The sequence below is a fragment of the Rhinolophus ferrumequinum genome, chromosome 6 (genome assembly GCF_004115265.2).
Source record: "Rhinolophus ferrumequinum isolate MPI-CBG mRhiFer1 chromosome 6, mRhiFer1_v1.p, whole genome shotgun sequence".
Taxonomy (NCBI): Eukaryota; Metazoa; Chordata; class Mammalia; order Chiroptera; family Rhinolophidae; genus Rhinolophus; species Rhinolophus ferrumequinum.
In genome coordinates, this window is record NC_046289.1 from 55,967,184 (window position 1) to 55,989,617 (window position 22,434).

Below are 22,434 nucleotides of genomic sequence, written 5' to 3' on the forward strand. Positions count from 1 at the left end.
TTCAGAAAGGTAAGGCTTTCCTCCATATAGTCGTTTATTTTTAAAGCAACTTTCTCTTTAGGGAATCTATTTGGTTATTTTAGTTGCCCTTTTCTATGACCAGGTATATCTACTAGGCTCTTTTTTAAGGTTTTGGGGTAGAATTAGATGAATGATTCCAGGTATAGTTTCATCACCATTTTGTCAAATGTAGGACAAAATTTTGTTAAAACCTTTTAGTTTTGTTTTCCATGTTCTTACCAACAAGTTCTAGCATTTTATTGTTATATGACTTTAAGAAACAGTCAACAATAACTCATAGTTCTTTTTCTTGGAATAAAACATAGCTCCAAGCTCATCTTCTTTTAAGTGTACTTCAGACTAACAATCCTAAATGCATTATCTAAAATCAGTACGGAATGAAACTCATTTGCTGTAGTTTGTCCATTCACATAGCTTTGTGCAATTTATCTCTTCAATTTAGATCCATCTGTTTGGAGTTTACTACCCTGGAGAGCATAAGGACATCTCAGCCCAGTGACTTTTTCTTCTATGAGCCCACTTTCAGATAGTCCATAAAAGTTTTAAATAAGACAAGTCCCCCAGCAGTAACCCTTGAGGGCTCCACTCTGAAATTGGAAGAATCCATCTGGTACCCTGGCAACAACAGTAGTCAGCAGACCTGGGAACTGGCCCCAGTTCTGCCATCTACTAGCTGTTAGACTCCAGGGAAGTCATTTAATCTTATCTTTAAAATGGTATAAATAACACTTGCCTTCTCTCCTTTGCAGGGTTGGTCCAGGGATTACATGAGATGGTATCTGTGAAAACACTCTGAAAATGCTAAATGACTGTACTGTATAAATAAGGGGTGTTGTTAATATCTCCATCCAGAAGCTTGCCTGTTTAAATCATGGTTTCCTGAAGTTAAGCCAGCACACTCTTCTTTCATTCAATTCATTCCACAGATGTTCTTTAAGTGCCTATTTTATCCAAAGTAGAACTTGCTCCCCACTTTCTTGGTAACTTAGTTGGGTAGGGCTTTTTGTCACTGTTTAATGTGTAAAGTGGTAGAAACTTTTTTAAAAGTGTAGCATTTCCCAATTCCATGCTTCTTTATCCCTCAAAGAAATGTGGTCAAATAGGGAAGCATGAGACACGCTCAAGCATGTTGCTGCAAAGGTAGAAGGCCAGACCACAGTCTGCCTGCATCCCCCCAAAAAGCAGGAGTGCCTACTAGTCTCTGCCTAAGAGAGACAGAAGGGCAAGTCCAGAGGCAGGCATAGCTGAGGAAACAGTGAGACATGAATGAGGAGTAACTAGATAACCTCTCAGATCCCAACAATCAGGATTATAATAAATAGATTTACTTACATGACAGCAGTTTAAGGCAATCTCTTTTCATTTAGCCTGTGGCCCATTCAGCAAAGAAAAATTTCTTCCATTTTTAGAACCCTCTAATGAAGGTTTATAGATACTATGCCAAAGGAAAAATGAAAGGCAAATGATTCTTGGGGAAGAGGGAAAAAGAATTTTTAAAAAATGAGTTAACTGTACAGCAGGTTATGAAGGAAAGAGAAGGAAAAGATTAAAATGGTTCTTTCCCTCCTCCCTCTATGACTCAGATTAATCCTAAAAATAATCTTCATCCCAGAATGGGGAAGCTGAACAAAGACACATCTTCACATTGCAACTTCCATGATGGCCTTGGAGAGAAAAGGAACAAAAGGAAGAGGGAGATAGGAAATAGTAGCTATTAAAGATAATCTGGAAAAGGCTTTACCTATTCAGAAGTGGTGAGGTGAAATTGAAGGCCAAATCCAGCTGTAATGAAATAGGCATTTTCTGTTCTTGCCTTACTCTGAGGTATGTTGCATCAAGAAGGATGAAGTCTCGACTTGCCTTTTCAAGCTCATCTCCTGCTAACTCTCCTGGTGAGCCATATTTTACTCATTTAAAGGAATTTTTGTCTTTCAACATCATACCCGCTTTCTTTGTATCAGCAACAGGAGGGTGTTTTCAGGTGTTTCCTTAGTTACATGTAAGTATGTTCATTTAACAAAAGCTATTTATTTTCAAAGTATTTCAAACTTACAGAACATTTACACATATAGCATAATGACCTTTTTCTTTACCTGAACAATTGGAGAGTAAGTTAATAACATGAAACCTGTGGTGGACATTTAGATGCACTGACCAGATGCCCTTCAAGGAAGGACTGGTTTACCCAGCTGTGGGGACTGTGGTCAGCACATGGCTGTCAGCTGTTGTTCCTTCATGGTTGCCTGATCTGCAGAGGGCCACCTTGCCCAATGAGATGTCCTTTTACCAGATGTCCCAAATTCAACAACTGATCAAGGCCAGGATACAAAGGCCTGGCTATTTCGGCCCTATGCAGGAGACATCTTTGAGACATCACCTGAGGAGACCATTTCTTCTCAAGAGCTCTCACTTGGGTAAGCTGAGGCTATCAGCCTGCATCTCAAATCAACTTCTTTCTCTGCCTAATCCTCTTTCTTTCTCCACCCCTTCTCAGATACTGATCCTGAAAGCTCCACCAAATAACTATTCTGGACACTAAAGTCTATTTCAGAGTCTCCTTCCTGGAAAACCCAAACTGCAACAGTTGGAGTCAGGAGACGTCTTAGAAAGCAGATGATAAAGTGGGACTTTTGAGCTGGATGGAAATACGCTAAAGGAAATATGCTAAATGAATATGCTAATCCATACAATGGAATACTATTCAGTTATAAAAAGGAATGAGACACTGATACATGCTACAACTTGGATGAACCTTGAAAACATTTTGCCAAATGAAAGAAGGCAAACGTAAAAGGCCACATGTGGTATGATTCTGCTTATAAGACATGTCCAGCATGGGCAGATCATCCATAGAGACATAAAGTAAATTAGTGATTGCCAGTGACTGTCAGTAGGGGAGAATGAGGAATGACCGATAATTGGCACAGGGTTACATTTTGGGTTGATGAAAATACTCTAAAATTGATTGTAGTGATGGTTGTGCAACCTTGTGAGTGTACTGAAAACACTGATTTGTACACTTCAAAATGGTGAATTGTATGTATGTGGATGCTATTTTCCTTGTTTTAAAAAGGACTCAGAGAAGTGGGAATGCTAGTGTGGATGATATATTAATACCCATATAAGGCCAGGAAACCCTCCAGATGATGACTGTTCCACGGGAGGACCTGGAGCGTAGGTACACCATCTACCAAAGCAATAAAGTGTTGGTGAGAGGGCACCTGAATTACTATGAAGTTCAGTGCTCTCTTTTGCAGGCTGGACTCATGGTAGGAGATGCTGTTATAAAACTGAGCTCCTTATTAGCAATGGAGATAACACAACCCAGAAATAATTGAGCCAGGTAGCATCCTGCAACTCTCAGAAACCATGTGGACACAATTATGATAATGAGCGGCCAGATCAAAGTGACAAGCTGAGTACCTGATCCATGAAGAATTATGGAGATAGTTAATAAAACATGGTGTCTCTTGCTGAAAAATAGGTGGGCAGCCAATAAGGGTACTGCTCAATCTGTACAAGTGAAAGAAAGAGCGTGAAGGGAATGGAACTATTTGGGAGCAAAGTTTTTGTATACTATTGAAATTAAATTGGTGTTAATCTGGACTCAACTGTTATGAATTAAGATTTAATTGTAATCTCCAGGGCAAGCACTAAGAAAAATCTCTCTTTCTCTCTCTCTACATATATATATATGACATACATACATACATATATATGACAAGGGAATTAAAATGGTACATTGGAAAATATCTTTTTAACACAAAAAAAGGCAACAATATAAGACTAGAGGAACAAAAATGCATGGCATACAGAAAAGAAAGCAAAACGGCAGATGTAAATCCCTCATATATAAACTGACACAGCCAGTTGACTCCACCTCTGTCACTAACCACACCATTGCTGGCACATGGATATGTGAATGAAATGGCCATGGTAAAAGAGATTGAGGCTATTTGGGGCCCAATAGTTTGGGTTCCCATTTAGCAGGGCTGACCTAATTATTGCCACTGGCAAATGTACAACTTGATAGCAAAAGAGATCAATGTTCCTGGTCTGACACCGTTCCTCAAGACCCACCAATTGGTTGGTGGCAAGTTGACTACTTTGGGACCCTGCTACCCTGAAAGGGCCAGTGATTCATTCTCACAGGAAGGGAGACATAGTCTGGATAAGGGTTTAAATGTCTTCCCTTCAGGCCTCACCGTGGGCTTATATAATGTTTGATCCTCCAGCAGACCTCATGTAACATTGCATGAAACCAGGGGATCCAATTTGCCTGAAGGTTTTCATAATCAGATTCACGTTATGTACCTTTGGCAGAACTATTAGAACAGCAAAGAAGGTGTGAGAGTACACCCGTGACCATGGCATCTACTGGGCATATCACTTACTGCAGCACGCTAAAGCCCCTGGCCTGATAGAGCATGGGAATGTCTTGCCGACTGCACAGCTGCAGTGCTAGCTAAGATGCAGTGCTCTTTGAGTGCTATCCTCCAGGATACATTAAATCCATTGCATCAAAGATTTTTATATGATGTTGTGTCCTCAACAGAAAGAATACATGAGTCTGAGAAGCAAAGTATTGAAGTAGGAGAGGTCCTGTATATCATCACTCCCGATGACCCTTTCGGGAATTTATGTTTCCTGTTCCTGCTATTCAGGACCCTGCAGAGTTAGAGGACATGCTTCCTTAGGGGAATATTTCCACCAGAGCAAAAGTCCCTTTGAATTACTAGCTAAAACTGCTGCCTGGGCACTTTGGGTTCCTAGTATCCAGGGATAAGTGGGCTGAAAGTAGAGGAACAATCTTGGCAGAGATATTAACCTTGATCATCAGAAGGAGTTACTGTGTTTCCCCGAAAATAAGACCTAGCCGGACAATCAGCTCTAATGCGTCTTTTGGAGGAAAAATTAATATAAGACCCAGTCTTATTTTACTATAATATAAGTATCTAATTGGATACTGGATCTAATATATAATATAATATAATACAATATAATATAATAATATAATACCACGTCTTATATTAATTTTTGCTCCAAAAGACACATTAAAGCTGATTATCCGGCTAGATCTTATTTTCGGGGAAACACAGTAGGTCTGCTGTTATAGAATAAGGGGAGGGAAGAATGTTTAAGCACCCAGATGATCTACTTGGATGTTTCTTGTTATTCCCTTGCCCAGTTGCAATGGTAAATGGATAATGTAGCAAGGACATGGCGACCAGGAACTCAGACCTCTGTGGGATGAGAATCTAGGTCATGCCCTCAGGTAAGTCACTGAAGTCAAGAGAAGTGAAGGCTGAGAATGAGAGAAATGTAGAAAGGATGGTCGAGGTGGGAGACTAAATTTTAATTGCAGCTCTAAGACCAGCTGCAGCAACAAGGGCTTCTCTTCCAAGTTGCCCCAGGAGGAGAGGCTCATCAGACATCTGGAGAAGCTACTCAACATGTATGACGAAGTATCTTGGAGAGCAACATGGGGAATGAACGTGGAGATGAGCCACTGAGATTTCCCTTTGCAGGACTTCTTGTGCCAGCTATTTGGAGTACTGTCCGCAGACAACCTTTAGCTATCAGCTGCTACCACTGCAGAGAGCTGCTTTATTAAAGCTCACGCCCTTTTGGGGACAGTCCTCATGTAGTGACTGATCAAGGCGTGGTTTTAAAACCCAGCCATTTCAGCCTGGTTTGGGACAATGCTAAAGCGCAATTGGAGCTCCAGAGCTCCTTGTGGGGCCAGTTGAGGCTGCTAAGACTTCCTCACACGCAGCTTCCTTTTCTCCTGTCTAACCTACTTCCTTCTCTTCCCTATCACAGGTGTCGATTCCAAAGGCACTCCCTAATAAACATCCTGGACACTAAACTCTGACTCAGAGCCTTCTTCCTGTAGAGCCTAAACTGTGAAAATGCCCCGTCATCCCAATACTTTAGTGTGTGTTTTTTCCTAATGAGAGCATTCGTCTAGATAACCCCCAATACAACTAGCACAATCAGGAATTTAGCATTGATATATTTCTATCTAATCCTCAGACCCCATTCAAATGTTGTCAGTGGTCACAATAATGTTCCTAAAGATCCTGTCCAGAAGTCATGCATTGCATTTAGTTGGGTCTTCAGTATTCCTCAGTCTTTACCGGTTCCCTAATCTTTACTTTCATGGCCTTGACACTCTTTAACATTACAGGCCACTTATTTTTGTGGAATGTCCCTCAATTTGGGCTTGTCTGAACGCTTTGCATAATCAGATTCAGGTTATGTATCTTTGGCAGAACTATTAGAGGAATGATGCAGTATTCTTCTCATTGCATCCTATCAGGTGGCACATAACTTCAATATTTCCCATCTCTGGTGACGTTAACTTGGTTAAGATGGTGTCTGCCAGGCTTTTCCATTCTGAAATTACTCTTCCTCCCTTGTGTCGTTAAGTATTTTGTTGAAGAAGTACTTTGAGGCTGTGTAAATATCCCATTCTTCATCAAACTTCCTATTGATATTTGTTCTTTTATTTACTTATATCCATATTACCGAAGGAATTCCTGTGATTCAGTGGATTATAATCCATTAATGTCATTATTTTGACACTCAAACTGTTCCACATTTGGCCAGTGGAAGCCCTTTAAAATTGGCTTGTTTATCCTTTTCACATATCTCCGTCATTCTTTTGCACTTCTTGCTTGCTGCACAAGATAGTCCAAGCTTATTTTGTTCTTTCCCTGCCCCATCCCTGGAATCAGCAATTTCTCCAAGGAGCTGTTTCCTTTTGGAGAGAATGGCATTTAGAAACAAGATCTTGGTATTAGGTGTTTTCACTGCTATTGAGATGTTACTGTTCTCAGGGCCTTACAGTGAGCGGAGCTAGGAATGATAGGAAATACATATACTCATATGTATGTTACATAAATATGTGTGTATATATATATATATACACACACATATATAGTATATATGTATATATATATATTATACACACACACACACACACACATATATATACATTTCTATATTTCTGTATCTATATATATTCAAAATCAGGAGTTCACAATGATACTTCCAATCCAACTAGTTCATGCTGGGTTGTTGTTTTTTTTTTCACTTTTCATGTATGTAACTACTACCAGTATCTCTACCTGTGAGAAACCTAATTCCCATTATCCTTAAAATGACTACTTACTGATGATCAATCCTTCCGTACACAAACAATCTCCTGTGACTGCCCCTTCCCCTGTGTGGACACCCTCCTCACCCTTACCTGGGCTGTTGCTCTGCCCTGATACCTTCTCCATCTTGTTTGGGCTCCAGTTCCTCGAGCTGGACCACCCCCTGCATAGTCACCCTCCTCACCCTGATCTGACTTTGACACCCTGTGCCAGGTGGGCTTCTTTCATGGATGCCCTAGTCACCCAACTTGATCTCCGCACCCACCCTAGGCCTCTTCTCTTCCTCTCCTCTTCCCCTGCCCCATGTGGAGAGCTGTTCTTACCCCCATTGAGCTCCAACACCTGGCACCAGGCTGCCCTTCTGCAGAGACTCCATTCCCACCCTGGTATCCCCTTCCTGGTGGTGTATGGCCTGCCTCATCCCAGACAGGCCATACACCACACAGATGTCCCTTTCACCCCTCATGAATTCTGACACCTGCACCAGGCTGACTGACCTCTTACTCATTTGTCCTCCTCATACCTCGACCATGGCTCCACACCCCTACCACAGACACCCACCTTGCTTGGCCCAATAATGGCTTTTGGATTGATTTGTGCAGGAAGGGGTGGGAAGAGAATGGGAAGGTAGAGAAAGAAGTGGCAGACAATTCATTCTTTTAGTTCATTTTTAATAGAATCATTTTTCTCAGATTCACTTCCATTTTGGTATTCAGTGAGATCTATTTCTGTCATCATGTCTGTTCAATTCATACTTGCTGGGAAAGTCAAAGCTGCCTGCTCACGCCATTCCTTATCTGTGATGGCCACCACTTCATTTACCAGGACCACTATGGCTCACACAGATCAATAATAACCAGTTGCTCAAGTGAAAATTTCCTTCTCTTGCCTTTCATTTCAGTTGAGTTTTCAGAATAATATATAGATATGGGCATGCATATTTGGGAAAAGGGTATCTTACTTCAATACTTCCAACTTCTTTTCATTTCCTTTCTTCCTCTTTCTATCAGAACGCTGTTAATTTTGAAAGGTTAGTTTAAATGGAACCTCAGTTGCCCCTAACTTTCTGCTAGACTTTTCCCATAGGAAGATACTTCAAATGTCCTAAGCTTGTAGACTCCAGATCCCAGGAAGAATGGATTATTCATTCCCTTAAAAAGTGCCCCAAGCTGTTCTACCTGTGTGCCTTTATTCATCCTGGTGCTTCTGCCTGATCCATCCTCTCATTGTTTCTCTAAAGGTCAAAGTACTATATCCTGTAAGGCACACTTCACATGCTACCTCCCACAAAAGCCTTTGCCAATATTCCCAACTCTGGACCCCCACGTAATTTTGTATGCATCCATGCCATATATCCCTTCCTGATGTATTCTAATTATCATTCCTTGGAGACTGGAAACTAGTTCCTAGTACCATTTCTTTTTCATCTCTTTACTCCCCAGACGCCTTGCACATAGTAGAGGTGCTACACATAAGTTGAATTGAAACATAATAAAGGTTTATATATTTTATATTAATTTTTCTTTACATAGTATAGGCTTCAAAACAACTAAACCTCCTAGCAGTCCTTTATGGCCTGGGACCTAAATTTTCTACTTCATAAAGAAGAAAGATACTTACTTTTATCATCTGAAGGGTAAGGAAGTAAAGGTGTTTACCTTTTTTCCAACATGATGCAATAGGTTGTGTTTGTATACCAGGAAAAAAATCTATTCTCAAAGCGAATTCATATTTGCCTATGGAAGCCTGTATTTGTATCCTGCCCAAATGGTACACCATGCTAACTTTGGAATATTGACATTGTTTCTATCACATATGCATTACTTTGCGCAGAGAATAAAATCATATTTTTACCTGCAGAGAGATGGCCCCAATTCCTCACTCCCCGTAGGAGTTATGTAACTGCAGTAGGAGACTGATCTGCTTCTTTTGTGTTGGTCTTAGCCTGGATTCTCATAATCTGTTCCAAAGTAGGGCATTATATGACAATCTAGGCTATTTTGTCATATTTTTTCTCCATTTAACTGTTTATTGCAAGGACAATCATTAGATTGTCAACTCTTTGACTCAGAGGTGACTTCTAACTCTTTTGTAGCTTTCTTTTGTGTGTGATAATAGCCCACCATAGATGTACAAAGAATGATTTCACCAAGTTAGTCTTAGGTGTGCTTCACTTACCTAGGCTGTCACTACTAATCTTGTTGTGTTCGGTAGCCAAAAATATGGACTTTTGGTGTTCTGGACTGCATGCTTGATCCTACTAAAGAATTTTAAGCTTCTCTTTCATAGCAGGCCTTGAAATTGGAAGAATAAGTGGAGAAAAAAGGATGGGGACCATGGAGAACTTTCCTGTATTCTAATAGAACTCTTTCTGTGTTATCTGTGGTAGTGAACATTTTGTCCATATCTGTCAAATTATTTTCTCAGGGTAAATTTCTAGATATGGAAATGTTGAATCAAAGAGTACACCCATTTACAGTTTAGATAGATGATACCAAATTGCCCTTTCAAAAGATTGTCTTATTTTTATACTCCCTATACTAGTATATGAGAATGCCCTGAAAAATATCATTGAAATGATTGCATAGCATTTCAGTTATGGATGTCTGATAATTTATTTGATCAATTCCCTACCAAGGTGTTTCTAACATTTCTCATTCTGTAAATAATGCTATAATATAAACACCCTTGTACATCTTCATGTGAATCTCTTCTTTTCCTAAGCTAAATTCTTTGATATGGAATTACAGAGTGAAAAATAAGTCTATTTTTAGGACATTTTGATACATGTTATCAGTTTCAGGTGAATATTTAAAACTTAAGGTTGTTTTTAAAGAATTTACTTGATGCTGAATAGAAAAAAAATTTCCATCTTGGAAATAAACTTTCATGGCTCTCAAATAAACTTACGGCTGTTTTCCCTTTAGTTTCTTCTTTGGCATTATAGGCCCAGGATTCTAACCTATTCCCCCATCCAAATCTTGTTCCTGTGTTAAGTAGCAGATAAAAAGTACACCCAAGTGTATTTGCATGTTGGAAAGTTAAATGTATCTGTATGTCAATATGAATCATTATTAACCTAAAATGTCACACCCATTTAAGGAAAGGGATTAACCCAACCCGTCATTACCTTAATGAGTAAGAAAATAAGTTGCAGTCAAGGAAATAAAATCTTCACTGGACTCCTTAGGGAAATTTCATTTTATGGATCTGAAGAAAAAATTTCGAATTTTTCAAAAAGGTAAAAGTTATTTTATTTAATTAGTGTATTGCTTTATCAGTAGATACATAAAAATCAGAGTGCCTATAGCTGAAAAATATATCCTTAGTATCTACCAGTCTTAAAAGTACTTTTTTTTTAATTGGGAAAAAAAGAGAAACCAATAGAAAAAAATACTTCTAAGTTTTGTGTAAGAAATGTTTTGATTACTATGTAAAGTTAGATTTTCAAATGTCTTCTCTCCTTCACACCACCCCCACTTTCTGAGTCAATTTTTTGCTAAGGAAAATTGGTAGGGTGTGTGTGTGTGTGTGTGTGTGTGTGTGTGTGATTTTTTGCAGATGAACAAGGTCTTTTCAGGTAAACCATCACCATCTTGTGGCCTCTTGTCATATTACCGTTAAGGGTTCTACTACTGCAATGCCTTTTTTTGCAATTGTAAGCATGAAATACGTGAAATACATGGAAATCCCTCTATGGATTAGATGAACTATGCTGACAGCCAGATACCGTCTGCATGCCAGGGGTTCCCACCCTCAGGTGAGATATTTCTGTATTTATGCTGTGTTCTCACATGATTGTAAAACAACTAGTTGAATAAGAAAATCTAGGGAAGAAATTTGATTAGAGTAGTTTTATTGTAAAGTGAAATTTTCAGTTTTGTTTTATGTTTGGGCTGAATCGGTTTTAGTGGTTCCTTTTGGTTTGTAAGAATATTGGTTGGCAGGGGAATCTATAAAATCTGCTAACTTTTTTCTCTGTCTCTTCGGTTATATAGTGAGAATGTTTCCCCATTTTTGTTTCAATATTCTCCATCTTAGCACGATTTTATTATGTTCTTTTTTGGGAAAAAAAAATGTTCTTTCCAGATGGCTCTTCCTTTCCCTTTGTCTCTTTAATCTATTTTTTCCTTCTTTTCTATCCTTCCTCTACTTTTCATTTTCAGTTTCTTTAGTGTCCTTGCTGCATGTTACTTATTCAGCTTCCGCTACTGACACCCACACTCACAGTGGCCCCACCCTCCCTCTCTGTGTCCTCTTTTCTTTGTTCATTCCATTTCCTTCCCCCAGTAGTTGTGGTTCCGGCTCTGTAAAGTTGACCTCATCCGGTCTGCTGCCCGGGTCTTTTAAGGACACAGCTCACTGGTAACCCTTAAGCTTCCGGAAGGAATCTAAATCCTACTTATTCTAGGAAGCTAGTCCCTAAAACTAATCCTAGGTTCAAGAGGAAAGGTTTCAAAAGGACAATCTTTGCTTCATTCCTAAGAAATAGTTTCTGACTCATTACCTTCTGTTCTTTTTCTCAACATAAGTGCAAATTTTCATAGGAAGTGTACTGGGACATTTTCCAAGCTTATGTTTGCCTGTGCAAACTCGCATTTGCATGGAAAACAATTATTTACCAGTGCTTTGGAGTTGACACTTGAATTTTATAAAAGTGAGTTAGATTAATGATGATGAGAGGAAAGAGATTTGGGGAATGGACTTACTATCATTTTGGAAAACAGTTTAAGTTTTATTATGAGACATGTATTTATTTGTCTTTTTCTTGATAGCTTGAAAACTATCCCATGAGGTAATCAGCTTTACATTTTAATAGATTTTATAACTCCAACTGAGTAAACAGAGCACCTGTAAAAAATTATTTGAGGCCCACCATCGATTATGACAGTAAAAACTTTCATTTATTAGCCCAAGAAGCCCAGGTTTACTCATTCTTCAAAATCTGAAGATTTCTGTAGTCGTAGAATCCTAGATACAAAATTAATAGAAAAATATAGTTGAGTGAAGGGATATACATACTCCCTAGAGAAGGTTTTCCCCCCTCTTATTCTAAAACTAATCCATGTTCATTGTAGAAATTTTAGAAAACAGAGAAAAAAACAAAATAAAAGAAAAATCTCAGCATCCAGAGTTAACTAAACAGTACTCACATTTTGGCGTATATCTTTTTACTACTTTTTAGTTTAATTTTAAATAGAGTCCCTTGGTACAAAATTCAAATGCTGCAAAAAAGTATAAACTAACATTTCTCTCCTACTCTTCTCCTCCAGTGTCTCCTAGCTCGTCTCCTCAGGAACAATAACCGTTTCCAACTTCCATTGCCATCTCCCAGTGATAGTCTATCCATTTCTCTCTCTCTCTCTCTCTCTCTCTCTCTCTCTCTCTCTCTCTCTCTCTCTCCACACACTATTCATAATGTTGTTGTTTTTTCTCTTTACTCGTGTATCTTGGATCCTTCCACATCAAAACATAAAAATATTCCTCATAAAATTATGAGTATATGTATGCGTATGTGTGACATTTTAAAAGTCAAGTAGTACTACTGAACTTAAAACATTCAGTATTTACAACGTTATGAGTAAGTCTTATTAGCTATGCGGCCTAGGGCAAAGCCACTTAGCTTCTCTGTGCTTCTGTCAGTTTTTTCAGGTATAAAATTGGAATATAATAGAATCTGTCTTAGAGGGTTATTGTTTGAATTGAGAAAGTTAGTTCTGGTCCACAAGCGCTTATTCACAATTCTGAAATCCAAAAAGCTCTGAAATGGAAAATCCTTTCATAACTCACTTGGTGGCAAATGCTGTCCTGAACAGACTTAAAGCTATTTAAAGTTTTGTTTATCCCTCTTAGTTTTGATTTTCATACATTTTACCATATAAATTGAATTTTGATTATAGAATACTGTTCACACTCAACAAGATGTGTTAAATAATAAAGACTACATATATATGTATAGTATTACCTTTCTAAAATCTGGGAAAATCTCTGAATTTTGAAACATATGGCTCCAATGTTTTTGGATTAAGTACTGTGGACTTATATATAAAAAGCACTTAAAACAGTGCCTGGCACAAGGTATTACCTATTATTATTATTATCAATTGAGCCACAAAGCACGGTGATGTACATTCATTTTGTTTTTCTTGGAGTTAATAATTGCCTTGCTTTTCTGTTTGCTTAGTTTTAATGTGTCAGTTGCAAATTTTTTACATACTAATTACAGAAAATATCCATTCAAAATATTCAAACACATCAGATATAAATATACAAAACTGAAAGTATATATATTTATAGGTTTATTAGTACAGTATATTCCTTCCTTTATTGTTTCTCATCCTCCAGCAAAATGCAAGTTTCTGAGAACAGACACTTGACCTATTTTGTTTCTGTTGTATCTTCAGTGCCTAGATTAGTTTCTGGCATGGAGAAAGCACTTATCCTTATTGGATTAGCAAATGTAGCAGGTATTCTATTCATTTCCTTCTTAGTCTGCTTTCTCTTGGAACCTTCTGTCCTCTTGCTCCAATCTGGACCAGCATCCCTCTTGGCCTGCAGGCCCAACTATCATTCTGGAAATTTCTTTTGCCTCTTTTCAATCTTGGATTTCCTGCCTTTTAAGTTTTTCCCTTTCTTGGCTTAGTCCCTCATTTTAGGGACTACAATTCATAGATTGTAAAATTTTTGAGTAATTCTTCCAACTGCTATTGCTGTATAACAAACCACCTCAAAACTTAGAGGCATTATGCCACAACACCCCCTTACTGTCTCCTGGTTTCTGTGTGACAGGAATTGAGGAAAGGGCCAGCCTGGGCACCTGTGGTCTGGTGTCTCTCACCGAGGTTGCACGCACACTGAAGCTGGAAGCTTAAGAGGACTATTGCAGCTGAGGGTTGGTCAGGCATCTCTCTTTATGTAGTTTTGGGGAGTCTCCATTTGGTCTCTCAGCGTGGTCTAGTTTGGGTGCCAGATCCAGTGAATAAGGTGCATGAGGACACACCATAATGTTTTTATTTGACAGAAATTGCTGTACCAGAAGTGATGTGTGACATGAACCTTTTGTCATAATGGAGGATGAAGTAAAGACACTCATGGAAGAGGACTTCCAGAACTGCTTCAGAAAACGGCAAGAACGAAGGGAGGTGTTCGAAGCAAGGGGGAGTATTTTGATGGGGATTAATGGCAATGTGTCTTTTACTGTAATAAATTTTTTTAATTTAAACATTCACCTTATCTTTTGATCACACCTCGTATTCCGGTTTTGCAACTTGATGTGAGCATATAATTTATAAAATTTAAAGGTATTTTTGCTACCTTTTACGAGAGTCTTGGTTCTTCTTGCCTACAGTGAAGAATCAAAGGTCAGCAAGCTGATTAATATGCAGGCAGGGTTGATTAGTGATACACTCTTAGGGAAGAGAATGGGCCTAGCCAAGGTGGGGGACAGGGAGAGAGAGGGAGAAAGAGAGAGAAAGGGGAGGAAGGGGAAGAGAGTGAGGGCTAGAGAGCTCGAGGGTCAGAGACAGAGAGAGCCCTTGTCCCAAGGACTTATAGTTTTCCGGGTGAGGTGAGGGAGTTACATATTGATTTGGTGGGAAAAATGGTGCATGCTCTTCCATGGGAGGGTGTGACCTGCTAAGATGGGTGGAGGTCTGTTGACTCAGATCCTCATCTTGCTCCAGACCACGGCATTGTTATCTGTTGTTGTAGAAACAAATATGAGGCAGTTAATCAAAGCTACTTATGAGCTTTTTCTATAGTCACTATGGACCCCCTCCCACCCCGCCTCCTCCTACATTTTCTAACTTCTACCTAGCATCATCAACCTAGTTGAATCCCTATTCTTTGACTGGGGGTATTGTGGTGTCTGAGGATCACACTTCACCTAATGAAGTCAGAACATGGGAAAAAGAGACAACCTCCAAAACTGGGAATCAAGGTAAAGTTACTCTGGAGTTGTTTTAGTGAATCACACACATAATAGATGAAATTTTTCATCCCTGGGAGCAAATCAAGAGATTATCTTAACATCCAGAGTTAAGTTAGTTAAACACAAACCCAGTAAGATGAACTTCTTATCCAATAGGATAAATGAAAATTATTTTAACATTCAATGAAAGTGATCCGGGTGTAACCTTAGGCAAGCAGTACTGGAAAATGATTGTGATTGATTTAGCTGAAATCTAATTGATTGCATTATATTTAAAGAAAGACAATGAATAAAAGAGCAATGATCGGCATACAGTATAGTAAAAACAAAAGTGAAAATCAAAGAACCAGAAGTTATTTGTTTTGCATTATTCTGATGGGATAAACACACTAATTCTGCTAGTCATGAATATGGGCATGGTGATTCAGCATGCTTCACTCAATTTATTAAGATTTAATCAATGTCCTTTTCAAGGATAGTATTCTAAATGAAAATGAAACTGAATTACAAATAGAATACTTGTTTTCCCAGTATTCCAGAAAGTTTTAAAGTAATCCCACCTACCTACTCTTATATCATCCATTTTATCACAACAGCTCTGGAACTGATAACATACCTAGTTAGCTAACCTTTTGCCCATTTGGACCATGTCAGGCACTCTTATTGGCAACAAAAATATATCTCATAATCTCCAAACTCAAAATCCATGTTGCTTGTCCAAGATCAAAACCCTCATATTGGCCTAATTTGGTAATAACCTAACACAGGATGCACACTTTTAGTTAACCTTTTAATTTTTCAATTACAACTGACATACAATATCAGTTTCGGATGTACAATACAGTATTAGACATTGATATAAATTATGAAGTGATCACCCCAATAAATCTAGTACCCATCTGACACCATACATTGTTACTACAATATTATTGACTATATTCTTTATCCTATACTACACATCCCCATGACTACTTTGTAACAACCAATTTGTACTTCTTAATCCCTTCCCCTTTTCACCTATCCTTCCAACCCCCTCCCATCTGGTAACCATCAAAATGCTCTTTGTATCTATGAGTTTGTCTCTGTTGTTAGTTTATTTTCTTCTTTAGATTCCACATATAAGTGAAATCACATGGCATTTGTCTTTCTCTGTCTTTCTCCATTCAGAACAATACCCCTAGGTCCATCCATGTTGTTGCAGATAGCAAGATTTCATCCATTGTAAATATGTACCACCTCTTCTTTATCCATTCATTCACTGACGGACACCCAGGTTGCCTCCATATCTTGGCTATTGTAAATAATGCTGTGATGAACATACGAATGCACATTTCCCTTCGAAGTAGTGTTTTGGGTTTCTTTGGATAAATACCCAGAAGTGAGATTACTGGGTCCTTCTTTGTCTCTTCCTGTAGCCTTTGTTTTAAAGTCTATTTTGTCTGGTATAAGTATTGCTACCCCAGCTCTTTGTTTGTTTGTTTCCATTTTCACGAAATATCTTTTTCCCTTTACTTTTAGCCTGTTTGTGTCTTTCAATCTGAAGTGACTCTCTTGTAGGCAGCATATGTAAGGGTCTTGTTTTCTTATCCATGCACCCATCCTATGTTTTTTGATTGGAGCATTTAATCCATTTAAAGGAATTGTTGATAGATATATAATTATTGCCACTTTATTATTCTTTTTTTTGTTTAATCTTCTTTCTTCTTCTTTTTAAAGAAGTCCCTTTAACATTTCTTGTAATACTTTGGTGTTGATGAACTCCTTCAGCTTTTTTTTGTGTCTGGGAAGTACTTGTTTCTCCTACAATTCTAAATGATAGGTTTTCTGGATAGAGTAATCTTAGTTCTATGTCCCCGCTTTTCACCACTGAGTATTTCTTGCCAGTCCCTTCAGGCCTGCAAAGTTTCTGTTGAGAAATCAGCTGACAGTCTTATGGGAGCTCTACTATAGGTAACTCAACTGCTTTTCTCTTGCTACCTTTAAGATTCTCTTTGTTTCTAACCTTTGGCATTTTAATTATGATGTGTCTTGGTGTGGGAGGATGTACATATTTTATTTTACTGGGGAATATCGGGGTACAGTGTATTTCTATAGGGCCCAAGTAGTTGTCCTTCAATCCAGTTGTGGAAGTCGCAGCTCAGCTCCAAGTCCGGTTGCCATTTTCAATCTTTAGTTAAAGGGGCTGCAGCCCACCATCCCATGCGGGAATTGAACCCGCAACCTCCTTGTTAAGAGATCAGGCTCTAAACAACTGAGCCATCCGGCCCCCCCTTCGGCAGCTCAGCGGCAGCTCATTGTCTTCAATTTAGCTGTGGAGGGCACAGCTCATTGGCCCATGTGGGAATCCAACTGGCAACCCTGTTGTTCAGAGCTCACGCTCTAACCAACTGAGCCATCTGGCCGCCCTAGAATGTACATTTTTAAAAACTGAAATGAAAGCTTTCTAAAAGAGACCTAGTTCTTTAATGTATACAATCGCTTCATTTCTTTGAGCTCCTGTAAAGCAAGAGTGTTTACCTCGCACTAACCTATTATGAAAACTCTATTACTGTCTGGTTGTACTATGTATAATTGTAGCCACATATCCTCTAAAATCAATTTCTAGGCAAAATAAACAAGTCAATGAAACCCTTTAAGTAGTGTTCTAGCTGCAGGTTGCAATCCATTAGTAAATCATGAAATCATTTTAGTGGGTGCACTGCCTGTCAGCATTCAACATAAAACTAAGAAGCTGAAATAGAATAAAATAGAGAATAGGAAATCTTAGACTGCATTTTAGTAGTGAAGGAAGTATTGTTTTGTGAACTATTTATTTCAAATTTTTACATTGTGTACTAGGTTAAGATGGAAAATTTATTTATGATGCTTGAGATACACTGCACTAAAGCTGCATTGGTCAAAGAGTTGTCTGAGAAAGACAACTCCCCCCCCCCCTTTCCGGAGGGGACTCTGTAAGGTCCTCCCTTTCCTAATTATGTAAATATTTGTTATGAGGCCAGATTTTCTTCACAAGCGTCAACCAAAACAGACTGAATGAATGTGAAAGCAGGCATGAGAATTCAGCTGTCTTCTTTTAAGTCAGACATTAAAGACATTTTGAAAACTGTAAAATAATTCCACTCTTCTAATTTTTTTCTCTTACAAAAATCCAGTGATTTAAAGTTTTAAAATGGTATTTGTTAACCTGTTTATTATGTTTAAATTTTTTTAAATTTCTGATTTAATTATGAATGTGGTAAATATCAACATATATTACCAACATAAACAAAAGCACTTTGGAGTCCTCAACAACTTAAGAACCGCGCGTCAATATCAAACAAAGGACATCAGGCCCGACTCCGGGCAGGTTTAACACGGTCCAAGACCCTCTGGGGAGAGTGTCAAGCACCACCCACTCCATCCACTCAGACCCCGAAGGCCCGGCTCCGGGTGAAAATCCTCGCCAATGAGAACAGATACAAAGGGCGGGGTTTGTCACCATGTGAACGCCTAAGCATCGACGAGCATATAGATTCGTGGAGCTCGCGAAAATTAGGTCACAGGAGGAAAGCAGCCTTTTAGAGAATCTTTGCGACACTGTCGCGTTTCGTTGGTTTCGTGCCGTAAAGACGGTCGCGGAGCAGTCCCCAGCCAAGGCAGAGGCGGACGTAAGCGAGAATGGCGGATATGGAGGACCTCTTCGGGAGCGACGCCGACAGCGATGCTGAGCATAAAGGTGGGATCGACTGGGCTTCGGCGGAGCGGGTCGCGGAGGGCCTTCTGCGGCCGGAACCCGACCGCAGTCAGGTTCCGGGTCTGCGAACGCTCGGACGGTGCGGGCTGGTGGTGCTTCCTCCTTTCCTGCCCCAGCGCCCCCTGCACTCCCGGCGGTGCCAGCCTCCTCCTGCGGGCGGAAGTAGAGGGACAAACGCTGAGCGTGAGCCTGGGGATTCTTGGTGTCGGTGGAGCATGCAATGCCTGGGAGCGTGTAGAGCGAAGGGGGCGCGGGGCAGGGGTGGAGGCGCGGGCGAACCTGCACAGCCCAGGACGGAACCTTGGGGTCCTGCTCTCTCCTGGCTTGCACAGGCTAGCGCATAGTAAGGGCTGTTTGTGAGTGAATGGAAATTAGGTGTTCAGGAATATGGGGAGTGGGTGGACGAATTTACAGATGAGCTCAGAATGCCCGCTTCAATGAGACCACACCATGGGGTTATGGGGCGTTTGAGATACCTGGGAAAGGAAACTAGGAAGGAAACCGGGATACATAGGCATTACGCACCGGAGAGAATGCCTTCTGAGAGCCTGTGCAGAAACTAGAATTTACCTGGTAAATTAGAATTTACCTGGTAAACTAGAATTCACCAAACTCAACTGGTATTAGATTGCGGGACGTATAGTGTCTGTGTTTGAAGAGGAGAGATGAAGGATTTGTTGATGAAATGAATGAAAATGAATGAATGGTTCATGGAAGTATTTCTGGTACCAGGACTGTGGCTATTTGAGTTTGAAATATGAATAGGAGTTATTTGAAGTGAGAAGGGGTCTAAGACCAAGTTCAGAATTCTTGCAACCCTCCAGTCTCAAAGTAACTTGATCTACTTTTTGCCTTAGCAAAGTGCATTGTTGTAGTTGTTCTTTTTCTCTCCAACTCCAATTTACTCATATTTTTTAGTGTAGTGGAAGGAGCACCAGGTGGAAGTCTAGTCTGAGGGCTTTAGCAGGATGGGTGTCCAGGAGATTCTAGTCAGGAAATACAGCCCTATATGCTACCTCTTGTTCCACTACCTTTGCTAATGTTTTCATTTCCCCCTCAATTTTACTTGTCCATATCCCATTTGTCCTTCAAGGCATAATTCCACCATGTGAACCTCCCATGACTCACTTCTATGAAGTTGTTCATTCATTCAATAAGTAGTTATTGATCCCCTATCATGTTCCAGCTACTTTGCTAGGTGTTGGGGATATAATGATGAAGAGATTGCCTCTGCCCCCTCCCTTTCTCCACCAGCTTACACTGATGTTTAATGCATATTTAATAAATAAATTGGAGCAGTAGAAACAATAGTTTAGTAACATGTATCCTGCAGTGCTTTCCCATTGCAAACTCAGTGTATGGGGAAGTGATATTTGGAGGTATCTGCTTCTCTTGGCTTCACACTTTACTTTCTCTTGTAAGTCTGTTGCTTCTTTCATCTTACCATTAGATAACAGGACTCAATCAGATTTACTACCAAATCTGTCCTTGAAGGTTGCTGTTGATCACGAAGGTAGTATGGATGTGACAGGGAATTCCTGTTATGCCTAGCATACTTCATTTTCTCCCTGTGCTAAGAGAGTTGTGGAAAATAACTGCACCTGACAAATTTCTTGGCATAACAATGAGTAGAATTCCTACCTAGGCCCAGCATGTTTCTTTCACATATAAATGTGCCAGGTCGTCTTTAATTTCTTTCAGCAATGTTTTGTAGTTTTTATTGCATAAATCCTGCACCTCCTAAATTTATTTTTAAGTGTTTTATTCTTTTGGATACTATTGCAAGTGTAACTGTTTTCTTAATTTCGTTTTTGGATTGTTTGTTGCTAATGTACAACTGATCTTTGTGTGTTAATCTTGTATCTTTGCTGAATGTGTTAACGCTAATAGTTTTTTAGTGGATTCTTTAGGATTTCCTACGCGTAAGATCATGTTATCTGCAAATAGAGATAGTTTTACCTCTTCCTTTTCAATTTGGATGCCTTTTATTTCTTTTTCTTGCCTAAGTGCCCTGGCTAGAACTTTCTATCCAATGTGAATAGAAGTGGTGAGTGGACATCCTTGCCTTGTTCCTGTTCTTAGGGAGAAAAGCATTCACCATTACTTACATATGATGTTAGCTGTGGGTTTTTCACAGATGCCCTTTAGCAGGTTGAGGAAATTCCCTTCTATTCTGTTTTTTGAGTGGGTTTATCATGAAAGGGTGTTGGATTTTGTCAAATGCCTTTCCTGCATCAACTAAGATAATCACTTTTTTTCTTTTATTAATATGGTTTCACTTCGACTTTTATAGGTTGAACCACTGTTGTATTCCTATGTTAACACCCACTTGGTATGGTGTACATCTTTTTAATATGCTGCTGGATTTGGTTTGCTAGTATTTTGTTTAGTATTTTTGCATATGTATTCATAAAAGATATTGGTCTGTAGTTTTCTTTTTTGGTGACGTGTTTGGCTTTGGTATCAGGGTAATGCTGGCTTCATAGAATGAGTTTGGAAGTGTTTCCTCTGCTTCAAGTTTTTGGAAAAGCTTAAGAAGGATAGGCATTAATTCTGTAAATATTTTATATGATTCACCAGTGAAGCCATCTGGTCCTGGGCTGTGTTTTTGTTGGAAACTTTCTGATTACTGATTTAAATTCTACTTTGTTATAAGTGTATTCAGATTTTCTATTTCATCTTTAGTCAGTTTTGATGGTTTGTGTGTTTCTAGGAATCAATGCATTTCATCTAAATTATCTAATTTGTTGGCATACAGCTGTTCATAGTAATCTCTTTTAATCCTTATTATTTCTGTAAGACCAGAGTAATGTCTCCATTTTCATTCCTGATTTCAGTAATTTGAGTCTTTTCTCTTTTTCTTGGTCATTCTAGCTAAAGGTTTGTCAATTTTGTTAATGTTTTCAAAGAATGAACTTTTGGTATCCTTGATTTCTATTATTTTTTATTCTTTACTTCATTTATCTCCACTCTAATCTTTATCATTTCTTTCCTTCTGCTTGCTTTGTGTTTAGTTTCCTTTTTCTAGTTCCTTAAAGTGAAAGGTTCAGTTTTGAGATTTTTGAGATTTTGAGATTTTTCTTTTTTAATGTAGGTGTTTACTGCTACAAATTTTCCTTTGAGCACTGCTTTTGCTGCATCCTTTATGTATCCTGTGTTTTCATTTTCATTCACATCAACATCTTTTCTAATTTCCTTTATTATTTATTCTCTGAGCCTTTGATTGTTTGCGTGCATTAATTTCCACATATTTTTGAATTTCCAGATTTCCTTTTGCTATGGAATTCAGTTTCATTCCATTGTGTTCAGAAAAGATAACTTGGTGTGTTTTCAGTCATCTTAAATTTATTGAGACTTGTTTTGTGTCCTAACATGTGGTCTATCCTGGAGAATATTCCACGTGCACTTGGGAAGAATGTATAATATGCCTTTGTTAAGTAGAGTGTTCTGTTGATGTCTATTAATGCCTACTTAATTTATAGTGTTGTTCAAGTCCTCTTTTTCCTAATTGATTTTCTGTCTAGTTGTTTTAGCCATTATTGAAAGTTGGGTATTGAATAATAGTTTCCAACTATTATTGTTGAATT

The 22,434-nt window shown here is 38.9% G+C and overlaps 1 protein-coding gene across 1 annotated transcript in view; it reads left to right on the plus strand.

Annotated features, from left to right (window-relative positions):
* Positions 1-18,632: 18,632 nt before the first annotated feature.
* The window catches only part of LEO1 (LEO1 homolog, Paf1/RNA polymerase II complex component), a 28,932-nt gene continuing 25,130 nt past the window's right edge, over positions 18,633-22,434 (plus strand). Inside the window, exon 1 of the mRNA XM_033109167.1 lies at positions 18,633-18,829. Within this exon, the coding sequence (XP_032965058.1) occupies positions 18,772-18,829 (58 nt within the window). The 5' untranslated portion in view covers positions 18,633-18,771. The remainder of the gene's footprint in view (positions 18,830-22,434) is intronic.